The 18,931-nt window shown below is 43.6% G+C and overlaps 2 protein-coding genes across 5 annotated transcripts; one reads left to right on the top strand and one right to left on the bottom strand.

Annotated features, from left to right (window-relative positions):
- Positions 1-1,818: 1,818 nt before the first annotated feature.
- Positions 1,819-4,870, bottom strand: LSM3 (LSM3 homolog, U6 small nuclear RNA and mRNA degradation associated). The gene is made up of 4 exons (XM_037386901.1): positions 4,797-4,870; positions 3,795-3,905; positions 2,506-2,601; positions 1,819-2,210 (listed from the first exon to the last, which is right to left on the bottom strand). The coding sequence occupies exons 1-4, from the start codon at positions 4,815-4,817 to the stop codon at positions 2,130-2,132; spliced, it is 309 nt and encodes a 102-aa protein (XP_037242798.1). The 5' UTR covers positions 4,818-4,870; the 3' UTR covers positions 1,819-2,129.
- A 35-nt stretch (positions 4,871-4,905) lies between these two features.
- Positions 4,906-17,818, top strand: XPC (XPC complex subunit, DNA damage recognition and repair factor). 4 transcript variants are annotated; one of them, XM_037386894.1, is made up of 16 exons: positions 4,907-5,038; positions 5,745-5,946; positions 6,846-6,973; positions 7,781-7,904; positions 8,761-8,845; positions 9,356-9,513; positions 9,715-9,835; positions 11,183-11,272; positions 11,723-12,658; positions 13,130-13,290; positions 13,556-13,637; positions 14,052-14,186; positions 14,672-14,841; positions 15,062-15,155; positions 15,709-15,798; positions 16,443-17,818. In XM_037386894.1, the coding sequence occupies exons 1-16, from the start codon at positions 4,942-4,944 to the stop codon at positions 16,653-16,655; spliced, it is 2,886 nt and encodes a 961-aa protein (XP_037242791.1). In that variant the 5' UTR covers positions 4,907-4,941; the 3' UTR covers positions 16,656-17,818. The 4 variants fall into 4 exon arrangements, with proteins under 4 accessions (XP_037242793.1, XP_037242794.1, XP_037242791.1 ...); XM_037386895.1 differs by having other exon boundaries at positions 4,909-5,038; positions 5,748-5,946; XM_037386896.1 differs by lacking the exons at positions 15,709-15,798; positions 16,443-17,818 and having other exon boundaries at positions 4,906-5,038; positions 15,030-15,146.
- The last annotated feature ends 1,113 nt before the right edge of the window (positions 17,819-18,931 follow it).

The raw sequence follows: 18,931 nt of genomic DNA, 5'->3' as shown, positions 1-18,931 counted from the left end.
AGCCGGTGACAGACCATAACAATACACAGCAAGGGGCTTACCAGACTTCGAAAAAGAGGTACTCTAGTTAATGGAAAAGAAATTCCTCAGGTTCTGCGAAACACATTCTCTTCTTTCCCAGATGTGCTGATACCTAGGAACTGGAGGACTATCACTGCATTCACATATTCTTACTCTCTCTCCCCGAGGATTTATTTTGGTCTTCTAGAGTGGCAGAAGATAACAGACTAAAAAGGATCTCACTGCAGTCATCCTTGTACCCCTTCCAGAAGGGGAAGGCTTGTAGCATCACTAGCTTTCTTCCAACAAGAGGGGTTGTGTACACATGGAACAGGAGCTGATGCTTGCTGAGCTAACTCTTGCAGAGACAGCATGCTAGGAGGAGATGAGATAGGAATCTCATAAAGCTGTTTTCATCCTAGTCCAGACCAACTTCACACCAGGATGGTATAGTGAGGGAAGTCTGCTACAAAGCCACTGCATACCTGGTCTTCATTCAAATAATGTTTACATTAAGTTGTACAGATGCTTTCTTCTTTCATTTGCATACAAGGGACCTACACATGAAAACAGCATCGTACAGAGGTTTAAGATAACAAATTCTTGCATGTGTGTACAAGTGGAACAATTCGTCCTTTGAGAAAAAAGTGCAAGGAATACGGTAGCAAGTCTCCACGTGATTAAAAATTTAATACTACGATTGCTACAAATACACTAATTCTCAGTAGTTTCTCAGCTTCGGCTATCATGCCTATTGTCCTAGCACTAGAGGACATTGCATGAGAACAAAGTATAGATGCCACCTAGAAGCCAGAGCAGCTTTTGTATCAGTCCCCGTTTTCCTTATTTCAAAAAGCATTAAGTATACACTCATCTTCTGAATGTATGTATTTTTACTGCCAAAAGAAGTTAGTATCCTTTAAGAACCACCTGGCTTGGAGCTTACCAAGGCAGACCTTGCATTCCTCATCACTGTCACAAGCCATAGACTAAGCTATGAAGATTTTAATTGTAGGAGAAAGTGCCAGAGCAAGCTACTTTTGCTAACCCTACAGAGAATGCCAAAGAACTTAGACAAATTGAGATTACTAAGTCACAAGTCAAGCTTTGTAGGTTCACACTGGGACATTCCCAACACCTCTTATATGCCTTTCAAACATATGTATTAAAACATTTCATAGCGTGAGTGCCTTTTTTTTTATACAAGAAGGAGAATAAATTGCAAACAGGGTGGGCCCAAGAAAATGTTTTTTAAAAAAGAGCTTTGCTCAGGGTTCTAGCACACCTTCACTGCAGATACTAATGAGCATCTTAAGCATTCAGGAGAATTTACTGTATTCAAGAACTGAAACAGGCTACAGACAGTGGGAAGTGAATACATGCAGCAGGCAACTAAGCAGCATGCAAGGCAACATCCTCGGTCTCTACTTACAGCCTTGCAAACCACAGCTCTGTAAACAAAGCCACAAAAAAATCTGAAGACATTGTAAAGAAGCCCATCTTCTTCGCATATCTTAAGTGGAAAATGCATATACATACACTATTTCCCTGCTACAAGCATATGCAAGAATTTGAACACAAAAAAGCCATAAATTATAGCACTGTAGATTTGTGTAGCATGAATCACTGCCCCCCCAAACATCAATCTGTAAGACTCTGGTATTAGTAAGGACAGAAATTAACACAGAAGTTACTGTTTTCTCAGAAAGTGAGGCTACATACTACAACTTAATATAGCACTAGTTCTACAACTTAATATAGCACTAGTTCTATAGAACGTAAGAATGTCTCCAACATAAAAACAGGACAAGTCAAAACTGAAAGATAAACCGAATTTATTTAAAACAAAAAATTAAGACAGTGTTATTGTGAAGATCAAAAAACCCGAAGGATTCTTTTCCTGATGTGACATGACTGCCAATTTACAACAGTTACATTTGTTTACACTGCTTCAATTGACTACATGTACCTTCTGCAAGACAAACTCATTCCCCATCCCTCCCATTCCCAAATGAACAGAGAAAAACATCCTATAAAAAACACGTACAGAATTTTGAGACACATAATTGAAACACAAACCATTGTCCAAAAGCCTGAAACTTTCCAACAAGGTTAAATCCTTTGTTGCTTCAACCAACCCTCAATGGTGGAGCTACAAGCACAACACCATCACCTCTGACAAAGAGCATCGGAATATTCCTCTTGGTAGACTATGAAGAAAGAAAGGAAAGTTTACATTTACAAAAGCATAGTTTACAAAACATATCTGCTAAACATATGACAAAATTCAATCATAGCAAAACACCAGAAACAACTCCAACAAATATAAGCTTAAACATAAAACATTTTGGCATGCTGAAGAGATCAATACAACCAACACTCAGTCTTGCCCAAAACTTCTGTCACATCTTGATTCAAAAAGCAGTCAGCAATAAACTACTTCAACAGTATAATATAGTTCAGTTTTAAAAGTTTTTTATGGGGATAAATACACTAAGTCCTTACTTTATAAATCTCTTCATAGGTTTCTTCATCAATCTCTATTGTAGTTACAGTTTCTTCCACGTCACCCAAAATCATATTTAAGTGCTGATCATATGCCTGTAGGAATGAAGTCAGTTCATTATTTCTTCCAAAATTCAAATATGAGCTTATTAAAATGAGAATTTTAGCAAGACTTTCAGACACAATTAATTTAGCCTGATCTTGACAAAAACATGCCACTATGTCAAAACAAAGCAGTTATCAGTTATAATTCTAAACAAACATGAACAAATTGGTACCTGCAGCATTAAAAAGAAGGAAAACATATTTACTGGAATGCTCGCTCCTCCAGGAAACAGCTCTGAAGCATTCAGTGAGAACACATGTAAAAACGCAGAGACAGACACACTTTATTAACATTAAACCAGCTACACATACTCTGCTGCCAGTCCAGCCTCCTGGAACTGATTGCCTGGGGCCAACGGAAAGAATATGAAAGCTGTAATTCATACAATGCTACAAAAGTTTCAAATAAGCACATGTTCCAAAAACCTTATAAAAGCACATCGCAAGCTACACATGTGCCTCATGGATCTCTCCTCATCTTTGTGTTCCCAAAGGCGTTGAGGCTCAATCAACACACAGGGCAACTGGTTCTCTTCCCAAACACAGTACAGTACTCAAAGAGGATGGCAGGCTTAATAGAAAGAGAAAATCTGTCTCATCAAGAGAGATATCACTCTCAGAAGAAAGCACTTAGACAAGGAGATTTGCAGAGAATCCAGCAGAGTACATATCCCATCATATCCTCATAGGGTGTGCCTTAAGAGATACTTGTTTGATGACTATAATCTCATTCTTAATTCCATCTTAAAGAAACCTCAGGATACTTCATGAGAAGAGGCCTGCAGCATCGTTCCTTATTTTAGAGACACAGAAATGGAAGCCAAAAACAATTGAATGAATTGCTTGGTATCTTTCAGGAGATAACAACAAAATGTATCTCTTTGCTCGCTAAAGAAACATTTAATAGTAGACAGTACTGAATAAATTAGATTTTTCTACCAATCACATTACACTTGTGATACAAGAAAGGTTTTAGGCCTTGTAACTAAAATCATCTTTAACTTACCTTTAACCACTTCTGCACTTTTAACCATGTTACAATTTCATGTGGGTTTAATCTCATTTTTTTTAACAACCAATGGAATATTATAGGTAACCTTGTGTAATAGACTGTTGTACATGAAAAAAAGACTGCCCAGTGCTTAGCTAGATAAGCATGGTGGTGTTTTGAAAGTTTTACTTACATGTAGTCTGCCTCTGAGCTCTCTGTCATTCCTCATTTTGACATAGATACGCTCATCTAGACTGAGTCTGATGAGATCAAGTGGCTCCTCTACAGTATTTGTTGTTTGTTGCTAAAAAAAATAAATTTATGAAAGTTATTTGTACAGAAGCCTATGAACTTTTCCATTTCTCTGTGTTTGTGAGACAAAGAAAACAAACAGGTAAGAACACAGATGCAATTAGTCCAACCCATTCCTTCACATCCCGATGAACCCGAGCACGGCTGATACTACTACTCTACAGATGCTCACCAGCCTGAGCAAAACAAGTTAAGACTTCAGTTTAGTTTGCAGAAATCAAGCCTCACACATACAGTTGTATAAACTATATTCCTTACCAGCAACCATCACCCATACTGCTGCACAAAGCCTACTCTGCACGAACCAGCACCAAACACAGGCTGACATGTTTGTCAGCACAGACCAGTTAACTGGGTGACACGCTGCCCCAAACACACAGCTCTCCCTCAGGCCTGGCCCAGCCACACAGCAGCCAGGCCAGGCCCCAGGGCAGGCGAGAAACCTGAACGCACACCGCCCTGAGGTCCCTCGCGTGTGGTAAAGCCAAACTTCTAGGATCACAGCTAAAACGCGTGAACATTTTTGTGTTTATCCCGCAGCGTACTACCTAATTCCTTCTCAGCGAGGCAGCGCCATAAGTGTTTGGTTTTTTTTTCTCGGCAGCTCCCGTGGGAGACGTGCCTGAGGCGAGGCGCACAGGGCCCCGGGCCGTGAGGGGGTCTCACTCCACACAGAGCGCTGCCCCGCAGGGCTGCGCCTCACAAGGCTGCCCGAGCGGGGGGCTCTGCCGCGGGGTACGGCCAGCACCAGCCGGGCAGCCCGAAGCCTGCCCTGCCCCCCCGCCCCTCCAGCCGAGGAGACTCCCCCAGGCCCGCTAGGGGAAGGCAGGAGCGCGGACCCGACCACCGCCTCCCGCCCTGAGGGAAAGCGAGAGCTCCTCACCTGGTCCACCTCATCCGCCATCTTTCAAACCGCCTCCCGCGCTCTCCCGCGAGACTTTATGGCCCCTCCCCTTCCCCTCTGGCGGGGGGGGCGCGGGGCGGGGGCGAAGCGGGGGCAGCCGCCTGCCCGCCGCCGGGGCCGCGCCATGGCCCCCAAGCGCAGAGCGGCGCCCCGGCCCGCGCCTGCCAGCAAGAGGCGCCGCGGGGGGCTGGGGGCGCCGCGGGACGAGCCGGCGGAGGAGGGTGAGTGCGGGGGGCGGCTGTGGTGGGCCGGGCCGGGCGCTGCGCCATTGCCGGGGCTCGGGGCCGCCCCAGGTGTCTGGTGCTTCGGGAGGGGCGGGGGCAGCGGGGGCCACTCGCCCTTAGCGCGGCGCTGCGGCAGCCCCGTGAGGGAAGGGGCTGGGGCGGGGGGTGCCCGTCCTCCGCAGCGCCGGAGGGTGAGACGGGGGGCACACGGGGACGGGGATAGACCCGTGGGCGACACGGGCCGCGCTCTGCCGGGGGGCGCTGGGCAAGGCCCGGAGCCGCGGGGGGGGGGGGGGGGGGGGGCGGGGGTTGGTCTCACCTCAGCCGTGGCGGGGCCGCGCACCCCCCGCCGGGCCCGGCCTCACGTGCGGGCCCCGGGCCCTCGGAGAACTTCCCCAGAGCAGCTTTACAAAACAATAATTTATTGTGGCTGACCAGTGCGGTGCTTGTTTTTCAACTGGCCCCGTCGGTAGGACCATCGGAATCTTTATGTGCTTCTTGTGCGTTACATTATGATGAGTATTTTCCTTACATCTCATTGTTGGATTCTTACCTACTTACCCAAAGCAATGCCGTGCTCCTCACTACCAGTGCTCACTTTCTTCTGGAACTGGCCCTGATGAAGCCCGTGGAGGTATTGTTTCTGATTGCCATGGAGATGAAACTTCATTCTTTTAAGGTACCTTCCTCTCTTCTGTCGCAGCAGATGATTTTGAAGATAAAACGCCCGGTGTAAAGAATAATGACTCAAAAGCTTTGGCTAGCAGGAAGGAAGACGGTTGTGATACTGGAGTTTCCAACTCAGCAAATAAGCCTTCAAAACAAAAAGGGGCAAAATCTCTAATAAAAGAAGATAAAAAATATACTAGAAATAAAAGGAATCCTAAAAAAGAAGAAATGTGCAGGTAAGTTTACGTATCATTCAGGTCAATAGGAGCTTTCTCTTAGTGTTATTTGTTTAGGGCCCGGGGCTGTATATATGCGTTTGAGCAGTTTGTTTTAGGCTGGCTGTCTAATTTAGTACATATGTATCACATAGCTGGACAGAAGTACTATCTTATTCACTGCAGAGTCAGTCCTGAGGAAGATTGCATGGGAAGCAAATATGTGAGCCTTTTCAAATTCAATGGCTTAAATGTAAAATTTTATTTCATTTGTTACAGTTTTGACATAGGACTAGGGAAGTGTTACGGAATCCAGCATGAGTGGAAGTGTTGGCCAGAGGTTTGGATGTAAACGGATGAACAAAAATCTTGTAACATATCATTCTGTGGTATTTTTTGAAATCTGAGTATAATATCAGCATGGTCTACCTGTGTAGATTGCTGTAGCAAATTAATTAATAAAAAGAAATTAAACTGGTTGCTTTCATTTCACTGGCCAGCCAGAGCCTTGGGTATTAGTGTAGTGAAACAAACAGTTTGAATATCAGTACACTTTGAAGGTTCAGTGAGAACAAATGATTTCAGTCAAACCATTTCTCTAAGGATCTATTTATACAAGCTGTTCTAAAGGATGGGGTCTTTTGTAGGTTCAGGCATCTTCCTAAACATCCTTGCAGAATCTGAACTGAAGTTTGCACTGAAAAAATGTTGCTCCATTGTGCCCCTGGTTATTTATGACAAAGTCAGTTTGCTTTACAAAGAAGTTATCTGTAGTTTAATTGTCAAATAATCTGTTGTTACTGATGCAGAGGTCATGCTTTATTGATTTCCCCATTTTTAGGGTGTTCTTTCTCTATTTCTCTTAAATAAACAAGCACCTACATTTCCTGATGCTAATGACATTTTGATAACTTTAACAGTGATTTGCTGAAGCCCACTCAGAAGGAGATGAAGTTGAAGAGAGAATCCCCTGTTAAAAAAGAGATGGGTGAAGACAATACTGGTGATGATGATGATGAAAGTGAAGATGAATGGGAGGATGTAGAGGGTAACAGTTGCATGTTTATTCATTTTAAGGAGTAACTATCCTTGCATACCTTTTTTAAAATTTGATTTTTGAATCATTTCTCATTTGGATTCAGGTAAATGTATATACTCTGTGCACCTAAAGCATGCTCCATGTGCATATCTGTATTTTTAAAAGCTCGTATGTCACAATGCTTTTAGAATGGTTCCAAAGCAGAAAAAAGCCAGACAGCTCCTGACCTGGTGGTAGTGCCTTGAATTTGAATATTTGTTGGCTCACGTTAAAATTATGCTACTGTGTAGGAAGCAGTTTTTCAGGTGTTTGTAGCAGCTAAGAGTGAGTCGGTTTGAAGATTCAAAACTGCAACTTCTTAGTAAAGAGGAGTGGAGATGAAACCAACTGAGCTGCTAGATTAGGTGGCCATCAACAAACTGTGATAGGAATCATGATGTTCATAACTTCCTATTTTGTTGCTACAGATTTATACCTTCTAAAGTGAACAGCTGTCAGTTTTTTTCTTTGCTACTCTACAAGTACCTTTCAAGTCACATCTGCTTCATTCACTTTGCTGCTGATTGAGTTTGCCTGCAACAGTCACTTGCCATTAGACTGTGCTTAGCTGATTCCTCAACAGCAGGTGACTGGCATCGCACAGTTACTAGAAACAATTGAGCACACAGTGCTATGGAACATCCAAGAGCTGGTAACTGTTGGGGATGTTCGGTTTGTAGGTTGTTCAAACACTTGAGGAGGAATAGGTAGGTTCTTATCCCATTGTCAGACCTCCCTGGCACATCTATTTCATGTTTACTTATCATATTTTTCCAGAACTCCAGGAACCTGCCACAGCTAAGTTAGAAGAAGATCCTGTTCTTCCGGCAGTGGTGCTGCCAAGCAATCCTGTCGAGATAGAGATTGAAACTCCAGAGCAGATGAAGAAAAGAGAGAGGAGGTAAGGACAGGGAAGCCAGTAAAGGGCCATTGAAGGATGAAGTTAAAAATATGCTAAGTCTTGACTGTCACTGAGTTGCACTGTTCTGGGTGGAAATCCCTACTTTGTGCATGCTGTTGAGTTGGAGCGATGCAAGGCAGTGGGTTGGAGAACAGTTTACATGCTGACAGTTTTATCAGAAATCTTCAGTGGAGGTTGGTGGGAATGGAGGCTTTTCAGATCCCTTGAAAACAAAGCATGTAACTTCATTGTGCTTTAATACCTACGTTTGCAAACCAGGGACAGAGCATCAGAGAGCATTATACCAAGGAGAGCTTTCTTTGTGTGGTGGCTGAAGGCCTGATAATGTCTCATGCTGTTGCAGGGTGGGCAGTGTTGCAGGCCAGCCCTTCATAACAAAACAACCAGAGTATCTGTTGTCTCTAAGTGAAAGACTTCATCCATGAAGAGAAAACCATTCTTTCCAGGAATCTGAATGGAATGCTAGCAGTAATCTGAAAGTCAAACAATTCAGACAGTGAATTTTGAGTTTTAGAATGGAGCTATCCAAAGCTGTCTGGTGGGAAACTGTAGGCACATAAAGTTAGGTAGGATTTAGGGCATCTGAATATACCAAGCTCTCAGTATGCTATATGGAGTATGTGGTATATGGTATATCGGGTATGTGGAGTTTGCAGTTTATTAGTCATATGCATCCTGCATGCCTATTCATATAGCCAGTAACTAAATTTTTATTAAGCATGCACAGAAGATTCTGTGGGGTGGATTCTTTTTGTGAACTGATCCAGTTCAGGAATCTAGAAAAGCAGGGCCATAGAAGATCCACAACATCCATTTCTCTTGTAATCTTATGCAGAGAAAAAAGGAAAGCTGAGTTTGAGATGTATCTTCGGAGAATGATGAAACGTTTCAGCAAGGAGGTTCGTGAGGACACACATAAGGTATTAGTCACAGAACCGTGGCAGCAGAAAAATTGAGCATAAAGATGTCTGAACTGATTCATAATGAAGAAGAAACTAATTTTCATCAAATAATGTGGGGGCATGGCTAAAAGTAAGAAAATAAAAAGGCTGTAGGACTGAAAAATGGTCATTATAGACTTCTCCTAAACTGTAAGTTAGAAACATCAGTGACTGCATTAGTAGAATTTGAACTCAAAGCACATGTGAGTAGGGTGTATATTTCTCCGCTAAGTGAGTATCTGCTCATTCTGTCTGGGTTAAACTGTCAGTCATATAGAGTGGAAAACACTGACAGGGACTGCAGGGCTTTGCTGTCTTCTGGTGTGATCTGGAGACAGCCCTGTGTCCACCCTGTGTATGCTTGGAAGGCTTCATTGCTGCCTGTTTCTGTTACAAGGAGCAGTAAAGCCTTCCTCATCTCTACCGTGGACAATAGTTCCAGCAAAGAAAATCTCTTGTGAACTCACTATAGAAACTTTTTTCTCTCAGGTTCACCTCTTGTGTTTATTAGCAAATGGTTTCTATAGAAACAGGATCTGCAGCCAGCCAGATCTTCATGCTATTGGTCTATCCATCATCCCCACCCACTTCACAAAAGTGCCTGCAGGCCAAGTGGACCTTCTCTACCTTTCCAACTTGGTGAAATGGTAAAACACTCTCTCCTAATAGTGCTATCATGTAGAATGTAGAGCCAGGGTTCAGGGAGAGGGGTAAATGTAATTAGTGATTTTTCTAATTTTAAATACAAGGGTGAGAGCTGCTTGTTTTTGCAGAAGGAAGGGGTCAGTTATGAAGTTTAAGAATATAGTCACAAACACTAGACCATAAGTAGGTGTCTCATATTTCAGGTTTGTTGGAACCTTCACTGTCAACGATGAGCTTTCCACTGGAAAAGGAGAGCCCCTTCAGTCAACTTTGGAGAGGCGCTTTGCCATCTATGCTGCACGGGATGATGAGGAGTTGGTTCATGTAAGTGACTGGGAAGTGCAGGGTTGGTTGCCGAGTTTGGATGCCAAATCAGTGCTGTAATGCTGTCAGGTCATACACAAAGTGGCGTTTGAGGGATGGATTTGGAGAAAACAAATTGGTGACTTAAATGATTCTGTGGGTTTTTCATTTTGTTGTATTTTTATCTGGAGTCCTGTGATTAAATTATTTAATTTGAACTGTGCCTAACTGGAGCCTCTAGTTCTGGTTGGTGTCACTGTGCACTCTGTGTTCTGCCGTGAATGGCTTTGTGTAGTGTATAGAGCCACTTGTTTCTAAGTATGCTTTGGCTTCTTTGTGTTGCTTTATTAGCACTGTAGGTCAAAGAAAACCTGCTTAATAGGTTTCTTCTGAATTATTAGTTTGAGTGAAGAAATTTTTGGGGTTACTTGCAGCCAGAGAAACTCTTTACAGATCTTGGAGTTGAGGGTTGGTAGTTTGTTGCCATGAGTCACCACTGAAGGGCAAAGAAATTGAGCTTTGCTTTAGAGCAGCACAAGGCCAAGGCTTCAAAAGAACTTCCAATTTACAGTCATTTTGTGGTGTAATTGGATTAACGGAAGAAGTGGAGTCAGTTGCTTCGAGTCACAGATTTTGGTAAAACAGCTGAGGGGAGGGGGAAACACAGGAGATCAGCTTGACGGGACATTTGAAAGAGCAGAAACAAGCTGCTGCTTTGCAGGTGCGTGGCTTGCAGCTTTATGCTGTTGCTGATAAAATGGGATGTTGCAGCTTTTCTGCTGCAAAGCAGGAAGCAGTTGTGGTGGCTTTGTAATCTTTCTGTAGAAGTGCAGAGATGTCACTTGCTGGGACAGGAGGAAAAGACAAAGCAAGCCTTGCTCAGGCAGCTTCGCTTGAATCCCATGCAGGAAGGTGGTTGCCAGCTCGCAGCTGCTGACCGCTCAGTTGTGACTGTAATGACATTCTCTGAATGGCTTGTGTTTCTGCTGGCTTCAGCTGATGGTATGTCGTTGGCTTTCACCACCTTTGGGAGGCACGATTTAGAACCATCTTACTCAGTTTTCATCAAGAATGAGAGCCTGATAGGATAGATCAGATTTGTTTGTCTTAATGTGTCTGCTCCAGCAGGACAGGTCATTTAGGCTCTTTAGGAATTGGTTCTTCATCTGTGAGTTAACAGCAGTTCCCCTGTCACAGTAGTAAAGTAGATACGACCAGAGAAGACTGTGCTTTAATACTATAGCAACTGGGTAAAAGGTAGGAATGAAAATTATTTGTGACAGAACCCAGACTGTAAAAGAGTTTCAAGAGGTTTTGTTTTATATACCTTGAAAAAAGGTTAAACGTGCTTTATTTTCTCTTTTGCAGATATTTTTAATTATTCTGCGAGCGTTACAGCTTCTGTGTCGCCTTGTGCTGTCTTTTCAACCCGTTCCTCTCAAGGAAACAAGAGCAAAGGTAGTTTCTGTTTGGTGTGTGGAATAAAGAATAGGTCACTGGTTTAGAGAGTAGGATTCAAAAAGCTTTCTGGCTGTTGTAGCTTGCAGTGAATCACTGCATGAACCACAGTGATGATGATGTTCTGTCTATAGCGCAGAAGATGCAAAGCCTTAATTTTTAGTTTCTTCTTTAAAAAAAAACTCCTGTTTTGCATGTTTCAGCAAGACTTCTTATGCTTTAGTGGTTTTAAATTTCTTTAAAACTTAGACACCAAACACTTGCTGCTTGAGTGCACCTCTCTTGAGCCATTTGTCTGAAATTTTCAAGTCCCTAAGACGTGCAGATTGACCATGCCTGCTAACCTTTGGTCTCATGCACCTTGTGCTGATTTCAGTCTTTTTTTCTTTTTTTTTTTTTAACACATTCTTAGCCATGGTGATAAAAGTGACCTAGCCTGTTTCTTTGCAGGGAAAAAGCTCATCCAAGAGCCAGTCTGTCAGTGGTACCTCTGAGGGGCAGGAGAGCTCTGCCACAACACCCAAAGCTGTGGCAAAAAAATGCCCCTGCAAAAAAGCCAAGCATGATGAGAAGTCCTCAGAGAGCGAAAAAGACAACAAGGAGCCAAAGAAACTCAAAACTGTTCAGACCAAAAGGATACACAAATCGAAGTTGACTACAGGCAGCCAGGAACAGAAGGAATCTGGTAATGGGGAGAGCAGTTTAGTGGAAAAAGATGGGCCAGTGAGGCCCAAGAACAACCGCCGGAGACGAGTGGCCTCCAAAGTGTGTTACAAAGAAGAGAGTGGAAGTGATGAGGGCAGTGGTTCAGACTTTGAGGTTTCAGAGGAGGAGAGTGATCTCTCTGATGAGGATTTTGAAACTGTCTCTAAAAGGTGGAGGAGCTCACTGGGCTCCCAGAAGTCAAAGGTAACGGCTATAAAAAGCCCCAAAACTGAGACTTCAGAATCAAAGCTGTCCAAAAATTCATGTGGACCTGAGCCTAGGCCGGCAAAAAGTACAGCTCCAGCCTTGCCTCCTGCACAGAGAAAGAGAAACAAAATAATTTCTAGTGATGAGGATGATGGACAGCAGGAGGTAAGGAAAGTGATGGGCACAGACCAGTGGCTGGAGGTTTTCCTTGAACGTGAGGACAAGTGGGTGTGTGTAGACTGTGTTCATGGCAACGTTGATCAGCCACAGCTGTGCTTCACATATGCCACAAAGCCACTTTTCTACATTGTGGGATTTGACAATGATGGGAGTGTCAGGGATGTGACACAAAGATATGACCCGGTGTGGATGACTGCAACAAGGAAGAACCGTGTGGACCCTGAGTGGTGGGAAGACACGCTGCAGCCATACAAAAGCCCCTATGTGGAAAGAGACAAGAAGGAAGAAAAAGAGGTAAATGGCAATAGGTTATTGAGGACATTTAGTGCCAGGAGTCCAGTCCTTGGATTCTCATTTGGGAAAAAATCATTAGGAATCTTTCCATGAGAAAGGAGGTTTGTATTTGAGCTTGAAATGTTCAGATTGATTATGTTTTAAAGGGAATATACAATGATAGGTTAAAATAATAACAAATAGAGGCTGTTCAGAGAAATTTCCGTCGCAAAAGCACTGGACAACCCATGCTGGCAACTTACCAGTGTGGTTTCTGTGCAGTTTAGCATTACCCTTCTTCGAGAGAGTCTTTAAAATGCATAGATCTGGGTACAAGTTTTAAGTACTTACTTGCACAAGAGTGCTTTGATCTGTTGGCTCATCCAATTAAGTTTCTGGGTTTTTTTCCTTTGACCCGTACCGTAGTCATTTTCTTACAAAGGGTAGTGCAAGACAATTGTGAAATCACTTTTCTTTGTGTAATTCTTACAGTTTCAAGTTAAGCTTCAAGATCAGCCTCTACCAACAGCGATTGGAGAGTACAAAAACCACCCTCTTTATGCACTGAAGAGGCACCTCTTGAAATACCAGGCGATCTATCCTGAGTCAGCTGCTATCCTAGGGTACTGCAGGGGAGAGGCTGTCTATTCCAGGTGAGTCACACACATGTTGCCAGTCATGTGCGACTGTGATCTTTGTAACAAATTCAAGAGCTAATTTTTGTGAGGACCTTGATGGTATCAGCAGTATTCTCAGGCCACCTGCGTAGGCAGCGTGAGACATTTAGCTGCTCAGACAGCATTTGCATATCACTTAGATACAGCTTTTCTGCCATTCCTAACATCTGAATAACAGTTTAGAAGTCTCCTATGGAGACACTTCAAAACGTTTATAGTTGCTTCCTTCTGGACTTTTTAGAGACTGCGTACACACGCTGCACTCCAAGGACACTTGGCTGAAGCAAGCTCGAGTGGTGAGGATTGGAGAAGTGCCTTACAAGGTAAGAGTTTGACTTCCTCCTGTGTGACACATCTGTTTTCTAAAGTCCAAGATCAATTCTGTTTTGTTTTTTGCCTTTTGTCAGCAGATGCAGAGTTTTCACTTGCTTGCATAGCTTATGGTAGCTGCACTGTGAATCTCTTCACCTACTGTGCCTATAGTTGCTATGTACTACCGCAAACCCAGGTCTTTCTTGTTCCTACCCCAAGAGTATCTGGCAGAACTGCACCCTTCCATCTTCAACGGCAGCCTGGCATTGGATCTGGCTCCCTGTTGCACACAGGTGCCATGGGTTATCATTTAAGCTAGGAAATAGGCATTTCTTGTCTGACAGTCGTCTTTGATGTCCTAGGAAAGTCTGAAATTGCTGGAACTTACTGTAGTGTTAACAGGCTTGGTCATTGTATTTGCACAGATGGTGAAAGGATATTCCAACCAGGCGAGGAAGGCACGCCTTGCAGAGCCTGCAAACAGGGACAAAGAGGACCTGGCGCTGTTTGGTCGCTGGCAGACTGAGGAGTATCAGCCACCTGTAGCAGTGGATGGAAAGGTAGCTAGGAAGGCAGAGGCCTGGTGTTAAAGGAAGTGTTTTGTATGGAGCTGTGGGCTTTATTTTTCCAGAAGTTGCATGTTTGAGAGATGAGATCAGTCAGTAACATCTGGATTCGGGATTAAGACTTCAGAGGTAACTACCCAGGAGTAAATGGTCAAAATGAGGCCTTTCTTTTCCTGAGTACAAGTGCTAGCAGTGCAGACTATTAACTTCATAATTTCATTGATCCAATTTTCCTAGCCCATGTTAGTTTTGCTGATTCTCTGCATTACAACCTGAGTAACAAGGCCTGGGCAGAGGACATAGCTGGGAGATAACCATGCAGCTAAAATCTAGTGCCTTGTCATGTGAATATTAATTGAATACTGGAGTGGAATGTGTCAGGTCAGAAGGAACGGAGGGTCCCTGAGTTGTGGCAGGAATTTTCACCTCTCTCCAGAGAGCAGGAGTGTCACCATTTCTCTTTACTTTTGCAATAACAGGTTCCTCGGAATGAATATGGAAATGTCTATCTTTTCCTGCCATCCATGTTACCCGTTGGCTGTGTGCAGCTGAGACTCCCAAATCTGAACAGATTGGCGCGGAAGCTGGACATTGACTGTGCTCAAGCCATCACTGGATTTGATTTTCATGGCGGCTACTCGCACCCCGTGTACGTAAAGCTGCTTCGTTGCAGCTGACAGATTTTGATGTCCTGCAGAAGTTGAATACCCTGTGTTAAGGAGTACATGTGACGAGTTACACACTTAGACCCTATGAGACAGACAGTTCTGTCAGTATTCGGTAGCTTTTGGTTTGGCTGGGTCAGCAGGCATTTGCTCCCTTTCTTTTTTCTTCTAGTAGCTGACAGAGGATTGTGTTCTCCTTCCTAGTACCGATGGCTACGTTGTCTGTGAGGAGTATAAAGAGGTCCTTATTGCCGCCTGGGAGAATGAACAAGCAGAAATAGAGAAGAAGGAGAAGGAGGTGAGAATTATTTTGGAGCTTCCTTATTGGTATGTTTATTAAGTCAGTTTCATTGAAACTGTGGACAGTCAAAGCAAGGGTGGGCTGTGTAAGCCCCAGGCAGAGAGCTCTGTGACCGTGAGGGGCGAGTTGTGTCCCCCAGATGCCCCATTTGGGGTTTGCTGTCTGGCCTGCAGTACAGGGGTGCAGCACAGGTGTGTAGCAGTGTCTGAAATGGTGCGTACTCTGCAACAGTTCTCTATGGCTGCTGGGAAACAAAAATGAGGAATAAATATAGGAAGCTAAAAGTTTTGGAGGTGGTTCTGGTGTAATTTACAGGCAGGGTGCACATTAGAAAGTGACAGTAATGGATGTATTTAGCAGGTAATTGGACACCAGTATATTTTACTCGGGAATCCTACTGGCATGTATATCTTTTAATGTGACACATTTAAGTTGGCACGGGTTCTTTTAATGGCAGTTTAAAATCTTCAAACTTCCATTTTCTGTGGGCATAAATACATTGAAACTTAGAACAGTAATTTTTTCTCTTTTCAATAACAATCCTGCACAGAAGCGTGAGAAAAGAGCTCTGGGGAATTGGAAGCTGCTGACAAAAGGACTTCTCATCAGAGAGAGACTGAAGCAACGCTACTCCATCAAGGTATTCTGTATTTCTGTTAGTGATTTCTTTTTCAGGATGGTATTTCTGTACCAAGAGACTTTCCCAGTCTTTCCAATGTGTTACGTGTCCAGCTGTAGAGGGTAGAACTTCCAGAGTGCAGCTACTGAAAAATCTTCTTTTCTGTTGTTAGCATGTGACTAGCAACTAGGAGAGAGAATTACACCAGAAATTCGATGTGGTCATGTCTATGAAAGATTCATTGTTGTTGAACAAGAGATCAGTGTTGCCTAAAGCATCAGGTTTTTGGTACTACTTTCTGTTTTGACATACCCCCTTCCTCAATTTATTCCTCCAAGCCAAGCATGTAGCTTACAGGATGAGAGTGGGCTGCTTTTTGTTACGCAGTCAGGTGTATTTTCCCCATTGACAAAGGTGAGAAGCATGATCTTTTTAGCAGAGGTTTGTTTCTGTTCTTCCGTCATCAAAAATATTTTGCTTCTCTTGAAAGAATGCTTGACATCCAGGAATAGAAACACACTGTTTTGGGTGAGAAGCCCTAACGAGAGCCACCAACTTTTCTGATGTCATTAAGTGTCACTGTGATGGAAGACAAGCCCTTTTGGAAAGGGGTAGTTACGTGATTTCTAGAGCAATTTTTCAATTTCCACACCTGTGTTTTCCAGACTGAGCCGTCAGCACCCGAGACAGAGACAGGAGCAGCATTCTCTTCTGATGAAGAAGGAGGTCCAAGTTCAGAGACTGCAGTAGGGAACGTGGCCATTTCTTGGCCCCAGAATCGCTGGTTAGAGAAAGAAAAAGAAGAGAAGACAGCCAGAAAGAGCAAGCGAGAAAAGAAAGGAGAAGCAGCACAGTTGTTCCCTTTTGAGAAACTGTGATCAGAACAAGCTTTTCTTTGCCGCTTTAGATGCAAGAATAGTCACAACAAAAGTATCCTTTGCAAGTTAAGGACTTGGTCTTCTAGTGCACTTGTGTTTCTGAGCTATGAGGGAGCAGCCTAATTGAGTATCAAGATGTTTCTTCTGCTATCGCAGGAAATTCCATTCATCCTTTTATCCTCAGCCTTACGAGAAGCAGATGTGCAGTTGCACCTTCTGAGATCACTTTGTGTTTGGAGGTTTTTTGCTCTCGTATCACTCAGCACTAATAATTCTGTTTTCTTTCTGTTGGAAAAAACTCGCCTTTCTGTTGGAGTTTGCTCTCTTTTGTATCGCTCAGCACTAACACTTCTGTTTTCTGACACATTCCTTTCATTAGCACTATCTTTGCCCATTTTCCTCCTTGCTCAGAACTAAAGCATGCAGCTGCTGTGTAGTAGCCTGTGGTGAGCAGGTCAGGGGACTACAAACGACCTCTTGGATTCATACCGTACCCAAACTGGCGGTGAGGTAGAGTTCTGGTCTTACTACCTGTCCCATCATTGCAGAAGGGAGAATACTTCCAAGGTGTAATGAAACATGCAGTCAAGATTTGGAAGAATTTGAAAATGTACTTTCTAAAGAATACCTGTCTTTTGTGAAAACTCAGTTTTGGTGTTTCTGCCTACCCTCTTCCTTTACTTTCAGAAACCTTGTGCATCAGAAGGGAGGAGCCCTGTCCTCATTTCACACTTAGGGTTCAGTATGTCTTAAGTAATTTAAATATAGACTTGTTGCAGTTTTGTTCTATCAAGACCATGTGGATATGTTCTGGAGCCAAACATGTACAACTGGCTGAGTGTCATTGTCAAGAAGGAAATTCACCGAAACCAGAAGGTTCTTGTAAATGTTCCCCATTTAAAAACTGTTGAGAGAGGAATGTTAAATCTACACAAGCTTTTCCTGCAGTTTTGTCGCAGAAATGCTGATCTGTCTTTTGTAGTATTTTTAGAACTAAATTAGACCGTCTCTTCAGAAATACAAGGGAATGACAGTTTAGTCATTGCTGGACATTGTCACAGAGGAAAGACTGAAATGCAAGAAAATGGCTTACATTTAATTATGTTCAGAAAAATCTATTTTTGTACTGTATTTGTAGAACAGAATAAAGTATGGAGAAAGAGGATGTTGTCCGTTACACTTCCCCTCCAGCCAGCTCGTTCTTCCGTAATTAGCTCTGTTTCCCTGGAAGGACTCTCGTACAAGGGTGAGAATGCAGCATGGTACTTCCAGCAGTCACAGATTGGGTCCCAGGATGTCCCAGAACTGGCTGCTTGTGAATTCTTTTGATGTTAATGGTCTTCATTCTCAGTTTTTAGGTTTTGCTACCAAACTATAAATAAATAAAGTAGATCTGTGACCTGTATATAAGGCTTCAAGAAAAATTCCAAATTTTGCATGAACTGGGTAAAGCTGCAGCGGGCACCGGGGATGTGGTTCCTGCAGCAGCGGGCAGTGCTGGTGTGGGGTGCACCCCGAGATAAGCATCTGGAACGGGGCAGGGAGCACGTCGAGCTCCTGCTGGTATTTGGTAATTTTTCATCCACTTAAACTGGGAGCTGGTGCCAGCCCTACCAAAGCGGCTCTGTACTGCCTGATGGGGGAACACGGCACAGGTGACACCAAGCAGTGAGTGAGTCTAGTGACTATTTATAGCCAGCAGGGAAAGGGACGGTAACATCTTCAGCTGGCAGGATGGTACCTCTCGGCTACACAGGCAGCGAGCTCTCCTAACCTGGGCATGCGACACGAGAGTAAAGGTGCTTTAAGTGAGACAGAGCAGGAAGGGAAGGTGATTGACAGATCAGGTACATGGCCTTTCAGATTTTGGTAAGGAAATAAGAGAAATGCAATGCTGCTTCAGTTGTTCCTATAGAAACTACGTGTAACTGAGGGGAGCCCTGGCTCCACAGCACACCTGGGCGGCAGAACAGCATGTTCTCCGTGACAGGAGCCTGTTGCTTCTGCATCATTCCTGCACACACCAGTATGGAAGACAGAAGCAAGACAGAAGCATTTTAAGCTGTTGGCTGCACAGTAAACCCCAGTCTCTTTAAAAAATACAGAAGTCTGTATCCAGGCAGGTTGAACCATTGTATTTTTCAAATAATCTTACGGAGGCACTATTGCTTAAGCAGTCAGTAATGGGCAGTAAGTCCACGGCAGGCTGGAACCAGCCTTTCATCCCACGGGTATCTAGAACAGGTAGCAGCTGTGCTGTTAATAGAACTTGCTTC

The sequence above is a fragment of the Falco rusticolus genome, chromosome 4, assembly GCF_015220075.1.
Source record: "Falco rusticolus isolate bFalRus1 chromosome 4, bFalRus1.pri, whole genome shotgun sequence".
Lineage (NCBI taxonomy): Eukaryota > Metazoa > Chordata > Aves > Falconiformes > Falconidae > Falco > Falco rusticolus.
The sequence above is the reverse complement of the archived record's forward strand: the minus strand, read 5'-3'. Positions and strand labels throughout refer to the sequence as shown.

Excerpts from the sequence above, each read along its gene's own strand:
- LSM3 (XM_037386901.1), bottom strand. The coding sequence starts at position 4,817 with ATGGCGGATGAGGTGGACCAG. Across the intron at positions 3,906-4,796 it reads TGGCGGATGAGGTGGACCAG|CAACAAACAACAAATACTGT; the intron begins GTGAGGAGCTCT and ends TATTTTTTTTAG. Across the intron at positions 2,211-2,505 it reads CCTATGAAGAGATTTATAAA|TCTACCAAGAGGAATATTCC; the intron begins GTAAGGACTTAG and ends CTTTCTTCATAG.
- XPC (XM_037386894.1), top strand. The coding sequence starts at position 4,942 with ATGGCCCCCAAGCGCAGAGCGGCGCCCCGGCCCGCGCCTGCCAGCAAG. Across the intron at positions 5,039-5,744 it reads GGACGAGCCGGCGGAGGAGG|CAGATGATTTTGAAGATAAA; the intron begins GTGAGTGCGGGG and ends CTTCTGTCGCAG. Across the intron at positions 11,273-11,722 it reads TCAAGGAAACAAGAGCAAAG|GGAAAAAGCTCATCCAAGAG; the intron begins GTAGTTTCTGTT and ends GTTTCTTTGCAG.